The sequence below is a fragment of the Cygnus atratus genome, chromosome 2 (genome assembly GCF_013377495.2).
Source record: "Cygnus atratus isolate AKBS03 ecotype Queensland, Australia chromosome 2, CAtr_DNAZoo_HiC_assembly, whole genome shotgun sequence".
NCBI classification, from domain to species: domain Eukaryota; kingdom Metazoa; phylum Chordata; class Aves; order Anseriformes; family Anatidae; genus Cygnus; species Cygnus atratus.
In genome coordinates, this window is record NC_066363.1 from 33756165 (window position 1) to 33763541 (window position 7377).

At 40.6% G+C, this 7377-nt stretch overlaps 1 protein-coding gene across 5 annotated transcripts in view; it reads right to left on the reverse strand.

The window, feature by feature from the left end:
• The window catches only part of RAPGEF5 (Rap guanine nucleotide exchange factor 5), a 92084-nt gene extending 85546 nt beyond the window's left edge, over positions 1 to 6538 (reverse strand). For 3 of the 5 annotated variants that reach the window (XM_050709128.1, XM_050709126.1, XM_050709127.1), the window contains exon 1: positions 5740 to 6538. In XM_050709128.1, coding sequence (XP_050565085.1) covers positions 5740 to 5919 — 180 coding nt within the window. In that variant the 5' untranslated portion in view covers positions 5920 to 6538. The remainder of the gene's footprint in view (positions 1 to 5739) is intronic. The other 2 variants (XR_007707896.1, XM_035562509.2) reach the window with 1 other exon arrangement.
• Positions 6539 to 7377: the final 839 nt, after the last annotated feature.

The window sequence follows — 7377 nt, forward strand, 5'->3', positions numbered from 1 at the left end:
ACCCCAGCCAGAGAAGACGTAACAAAAGCAGTGATGATTTTTTTAAAAAAGTAAAGCACAGATTTCAGTCACCTTCTGCATTCAGACATCATTGGATATATTGTTTTAAAGAATATTTTTCTTCCAAGCCCTGAATACTGACAACCAAACCAATGACTGCATCAGCGTGAGGACGTTGCTTTGCCAAGCTAATGACCACTGCAGCTCTGGGCATGTCCTGACATTCATTCTCCATGCTTTGCAGGCGTCCAGCTGGACAGATAGGTGCACCCTAAAATAACCTTGATGTCTCATGGCTGGAATTTCCTCAAGAAATTCTTCAGTTGTGAGTAATCTGTACAACCCCAGGCTCTAAATCGTTAATCTTCTTTTGTAAGCCTTTTAACAGCCTCAGCACGACCACGAACCTGCTTCAGTGAGCAAATCATCCGTCTTCTTAATGAGACCACTGATTACAAAAGTTAGTGCCCAGTAAATTAACAAAACTGTCCTTAAATATCTGTTGTCCTTCTGAAAATGTACCTGCCTTGCTATGATATAGCTCCTTCATCTTGAATTGGTCACAGAATCAATGCTTTCAAGCTGTATGTACGTTTATACTTTTAAACAGCGTGTAACTCTTATTAATACATACATTACTCTGTAAAGGGATTACCAGATTTAGGAAACACTTCCCTCCCCACCAATGCACTAAGGTACTGAAATAGCCCCAGATAAGAATATAATTTATGCAGTTGAATAAATGGATTTTTATTCTTCAGTTGGTCTCTACACATTAGAGAATCATCAATTTTCTTTGAACATTAGTGTCAATTTGCAATTCTCATCTGACTATGAAAACAACAGCATAACCTAGAGAATATTTTCCTCGTGTTGCTGAGGTGAAAAGACTTTTACAACACTTCTACAGTTTTGTTAAGACAATGACTTTATAAACGAATGGGATTTTCTTAATCAGTTCAACACTTCATTGAATTAATAACTGGAAATACTGTAAAAATAGCATCAAGTCCCTTACAAAGGCATTATTTAAGTGAGCTGTAGTTGCTTAAAAGAAGGTCCAAAAGAAGATATAATGTAGATGCATATGCATCTCAAATGTACACTTGACCAAAAAAGCAATGACAAATTATTTCAAATAGCTTTATGTACAGGGCTTGTTTTCTATATTATAACTGATACTAACACAGAAGTAAACTTCTCAAAAAAAAAAGTAGACTTTTTGTAGCTGAATATTTCAATACAGATTTTTCATCTGTTTTCTGTCAAAGCAATCATTTTAAAGGAATGAAATATTTAGATAACATAAAAATACAAATATCCCATTTTCTTTTTTCCCAGGCTTATGAGCACAATTTGCTTGTAATGATAAAATTACAACTGCAAGCTTGCATAGTTATTTTTAGTCTAGCCCACATTTGAAATTAAAATAACTTCTGTGCATCTTAGGCAAGTAAATAAAATAAAATAAAATAAAATGGTTATCAACAGTTTTACCCTGTAGGAATGAGACATCTCAGAGAAGAAGCTGATCTGCCTATTTAGAAGCTTATTTACTACTGTTTACTCATTAGCAAAACTGAAGTTTAGGAAACCTAACACATATGGTAGGTTCATTGCCTTAATTAAGAACCTTATTCTAACACGTTAACAAGTGAGAATGGGAAAAAATCACTATAAATTAGTTTTTGTTTTACTCAACAAGTTTGTAAGCACTATTACAGTTAGAGAGTTTTGCAAACAGTATATTCACCAAAGAGGAGTTTGGCACTGTGCTGCAGAAGTGTCTCAAATTCCAATACACCTGTCTAACCTGGTCATAACAAGCTTGCAGTGCCAGAAACAAATAAGCAGTTCACATACAATAGAGCCTGTGGACGAAACTTTTTAAATTATAGAGAAAAAAAAAAAAAAAGATAGCACATACCACAAACCTGAAACTAAAGTAGTATGAACTTTGACTTGTATGTTTAAATTATGAAGTAAAAATGTAAGCATGTACAAAATCAGCAGATATATACACCCCATTTTATGCCCTCCAGAACACATCCGAGCCCAAGAAATCTGTTATCTCTGCCACTCTAATTCCTAAATGAGCTGTTTCCTCCTGTGAACCACCCAGCTGACACATTTCCCCTCTCCCAGATCATCTGCTTTTTCTGAGAAAAAGTAATTGTATTTCACCTCATTCTGAACCAGTAGCCCAAAACCATCCAAGCTTCACCTGCCCACTTGTAAGCCACAGACCACAGCCCCCAGCATCATAGCTTGAAAAAGACAGTTAGGTATATCTGACCCAAAACCTCTGCACTGTATGAAGACTAGGCTCTTTTGACTCCCCACTTGTCATTTACCTTCCCTACATGACTCAAGAAGCTCTGTTCCCAAATTCAGGTGAAGTTGGTCATTAGTTACTGGAGCCACAGGAGGGCTTACCAGCCCTGCCACACACTAGATCCCCATCACACTCAGCGCTACAAAGACAGGCAAAGTTAGTTTCCCCAAGCAGCTCAGCACCTCATCCATTTTATAGGAAAAAGCTATGGGGTTCGTTGGGCACCACATTTTTCAGTTGACAGAAAAATGTGAGAAGTTGTACTAGTCTGAAAAGACTTGTTTTAGAAACACAGTGGATAGCAAGAGAGGAGCCACAATTCCATCTTCCTGACATTTTTACATGAGTGAAAGGGGTGGAATACAGTCCACTTAGACTTGAAGTATGCATATTCAGAATTTTAACAGTCCATTCAAGGTTGTTTGTTTTTTATTTTCTCCTTTTCACATCAGACATTTCCTTTTCACTTTATGACATGTGGAAATGGCCTGAAGTTATGCTAGGGAAGGTTTAGATTAGATATCAGGAAGAACTTCTTCACGGGAAGGGTGGTTAGGCACTGGAACAGGCTGCCCAGGGAAGCGGTGGAGTCACTTTCCCTGGAGGCGTTTAAGAGATGTGTGGATGTGGCACTAAGGGGCATGGTTTAGTGATGGACTTGGTAGTGTTAGGCAGATGGTTGGACTTGGTGATCTTAAGGTCTTTTCCAACCAAAGTAATTCTATTATTCTATCCCATATTCCCAGTGGACAACAAATCAAAACTCCATTTTGAGCCCCAATTCCCCCTCGGCCATCTAGAAAACAGCAGTTTTAGGCCCAGGCCTAGCCGGCCGGCTCCTGCCATCCTGAACGAGGGGCCCCGCGGGATGCTCGTGCATTGCATTTACGGAGCGAACGGCAGCCCTCTGAGGAAGGCAGACCATCCGTGAAAGCGCAGCTTGAGCTCACCAGGAGGGAATGCTGGTGAAAGCTTTAGTGCAGAGATGCTTGCTGAGAAATGAGGGTCCTGTGGAGAACACGCCAAGAGGCTCCGTTTTACTGCCTATAGAGAGTGCACATTACCCTGTGTTTCTGAGAAAGCAATCTAAGAGAAAGCTAAACACTTTTTAAAAAGAGAAAAAGAAAAAAAGAAAGAAAAAAAGACGGGCATGCTACACATCAGTTTGTAAGGACACCACACCCTGAAAACGTTGTTCCTCTAACATTTCGACTGAGCACCAGGGATTGGGCAGTAAGCCGATGCCAGTGATGAATCTGCCATCACTCCTACACCAGCAGGACTGGGGGGGAGTTCCAGAAGCCCATGGACAGGCAGCACTCCCAGCAATAACCTGCTGCTTCTCTCTTCAGAGAAGAGCAGGAACAGCTGCCTGCAGGAGCAAACTCTGCCCAGAGCTAAATCCTGCCATATGCGCTAGAGCAGCTCTTGGATGGGAAGGGAGGGAGAGGAAGGGATGGACGCTCACATCTTCCTGAATGTCTATGACCTGAGCTCCCACTGCCCCCACCACAGCAAGGCTTTTTTTTTTTTTTTTCTCCCAGCAGCAGTAAATTACTTGAGTAAGCTAAATTGAGAAGCCTGTGACGCATTCAAAAGTGCCTTTCTGGTGTATATAACTAATGAAATCAGTGAGCTGGGGGTTTAGCCCCCACTCTGAGGGCTGCAAGCCTCTCTTACAGCTGGGCACAGGCTGCCAGGCCAGTAGGTAACAGTCACATCACCACCTACCCCACAGCCAGCAAAGTGCAGAAAGGAATGGGGGGAAGCACACCGAAACTTGTTATTGCCAGTGCTAGCTGTAAGATGCTGCCCAGCTAGAAATAAAGGGCATATGAGGAATGACCTGTGCTTGGGCTGCAAAGGCTCTCAGGCAACTTTTGTATTTCCTTGCACCCAAAGGTCTGAAGGCATATCGTTGCCCAAGAGCAATAACTGCTGCGTTATACCACCCAGTAAGAATACGAGCAGCTTGCTCGAGCTGCTGCTAAACTGGAGCCATTCATGTCCTAAATAGCAGCTATTGCGAAGCATCATACTTTTCAAATGAGAAGAAAAGCTGAGCGCCTCTTTCTTTTCCATTTTTAGAGCTGTGCTGTAATCTGCATAGCTGCAAAACCACAGCTGACACCCCACCACCCTCTGCAGTGACTGGAGTAAGCAGTAAAAACACTACTGAATTTTCGGACTATCCGTCCCAACATACCCTTCTCCCCTATGCCCACAAAGCCTGTAATCTTGCTTCAAAATCCCAAAACACAATTAGGAACCTTTGCTGGTTTAAAATCTTCTTTGCTTAAGCTCCTAAACTTTTAATTGCACTTTGCTGATACGGTTTATAGATATATGGAAATTCTGCCAGCTGTCCACAGCCAGTGAATCAGCTGAAGAACAATTCAATCTCAGGGATTTGCACCTGGCTAATTACTCTCCTCCCTTGTCCGCACCTACTGATACAATTACATATTTAACTACATGAGACTAGACCTTACGCACTGCTGAACAGAATTGTGTGAAGCTCCGAAATACAATTTCATCTTTCTCTTTTTCCTTTGTACAGCCTTACTTCAGTAGGAAGGAGCTTGCAGAGGAGCTGAAAAGTAATTCTTTTCTAAAGCATAGGTCTTTCTTCTGCTGTCCAGCAAGTAGAAAATGGAAGAAATTACATATATATTACAGCAAGATACGTGAGGACAAGGTAGGATTTTTGTTGTTTCTTGCAGTTATTAGCCTGGGCACCTTTAGCTGAATATGCAATCAGAATAGAAATCTTTAGCAGGAGAACAAAATTAGGATACATTGTGCTATAAGCAGAGTAGTCATGTTTTCGTGCATTTTCAAATCCAGTTATTAACATTTGAATAAGTGCTTTCAGGAGCATTAAAGAGACTACTGCTTTCTTTAGTATAACTTTTGGTTGAAAGCACTTTTTTTTTTTTAATGAAACTGCTGAATTCCCTATCCTTTTTAATTCACACTGAAAAGCTCCAGCCAATGCTTCTTTCCAAGGCAGCAAAGCAATTTTCTTTAAGACAAATTAAATACTTTTAAGCATTCATATACCTTATGTGTTATATAAACACATCCTAAAAAGGACAAGAATTTCATAATCACTAACAACAATTTGGTGTTAAGCATCCTGAAATAATCTGCTTTTTCATTACATATAAGATATTAATAATAGTAACTGACTGTTACTGACAACATAATAATTTAAGTGTGCTGACAATTATTGAATTCAATGCACTTCAGAGAAATGTAAATGACAGAAGAGAACAGCTGTAGCCCCATGACTAATGTGTGTCCTGGAATCTGACCATCAGCTTTGCTATTTCAGTTTACTGACCTAAATCTCCCTCCCCAACCAGAAACAAACAAGAAAACCCAAACAAGAAATGTCTTACTTGTTCAGCCTTCTCTGGTTGTTTTCTATCCGCCTGCAAAAACTGACAGTTTTCTCGTGCCAGCTTCTGGACTAGCTCAATCCGTCCAATGTCATCTCTTTCCTGAAGCTTGCACAAAACCCCTGCCTTAAGGGTGGGAGAAAGAGCAAACAGATACTTAAATCCACAATCCCAGGACATGGCACTGCCACAAAATTTCAACTTTAAAAGAAATGCATCTGTTTGATCATATTTGCTGCAACTCCGTGCTGCTCGCTGAACTCGAATGGGTCGCTGCTCCCTGGGAAACAACTCAAGAAGAGCTGAGGCACATCTGAACCTCCAAATGTGTCTACTTTGGAGGAGCGAAGGCAGGGCTAACTAAATCAAGTGCTACTATGTGTGCGACTGATATGCTGTGTTTTGTTTGTTCCTGTCAGCCTGTTTCCTGTTACATCAGAGAACAGGCGCAAGAGGTTAAAAACTCATGGGAAAGTTAGCCAGGAACAGCCCTGGAAAAAGAATGAAGCGCAACGCAGTCACTCCTAAAAATAACAGGCTGCAACTCCCATTGCTCTAGCTCCACCAATTTTTCATGTATGCAAGCTGTAAGAGTTAAAAGAAAGTTGCGCCACGTTTATTTATTCTACTTAAACCAAATTATATAGTCCAATTCTGTTTAGGAAGGAAAATGAGATTTAATTTTAAAACTATGCTAGAACTATTTTTTAGCTAATATTCTGCCAGTTATAAAAGCTATGCTGATAGCATTTCACCATAACATACAACACTGGTTGTTTTATAACAATGTTGTATATATAAATTCAGATTCATGCTTACACACAGGTATACCAGACCCATGCCTTAGAAAGTCAGCTGACAGGCTAAATTGCTCACTGCAAAGTCAGTGGCTAACATTACTATCCATGATTTGGTCGTGGATATAGCCTCTGCATTAAGACCTGGATCGATGATACTGCACGGTTTTTATTAGCCCAGATGTTTCCTGATAGCACTGCATATGCCTTGGCATGTGGTACAGCTATGCTATTGCTATGTGACTTCAGAGGCAATCCGCAAATAAATCTTTATCCTCCACACTTGTCTTTCTACTACTCATCCTGAGTTTTACTGAATCAGTGTTTGCTCAAAAATTCATAAAACGTCTTGCCAGTTAGGACCAAAACCCAAGGATGTACTGACCACCATCCCATAGTGCCACGCAGTCCCTGGTCCTCCAGCCATGAGAAACTCCTGTCTATGACAGCTGTAAGTGTGTGATTGCCCATCCAAGCTATTGATCCTACAGTCCACTGTTTTTTCCAGGGAAGAGGGAAACGTGGATTAAAAGTTCTTCAGCTGGGGAGGGTAATGAACTCACTTTCTGAGTAACTGCTTTAATGCTGATGGAAAAAATAAATAAATAAATAGGTTCTCCTACTGAATCCAGAGAGTAATCCTTACTAAATTATTTGAAAGAAAAAATTTACATGCCTACATTCCTCCAGTCTGGATGAATCTCCTCATAAGGCTGCATCAGTGACTTGTGCTCTGGAGAAGGAAAGAATTTGGGATACAGCCTGTATTTCACATGTTCTATGCTTCATTCCCAACCTCCTGAGGCACGCAACCTTTTCACATAAGGAACCTAAGCACTGG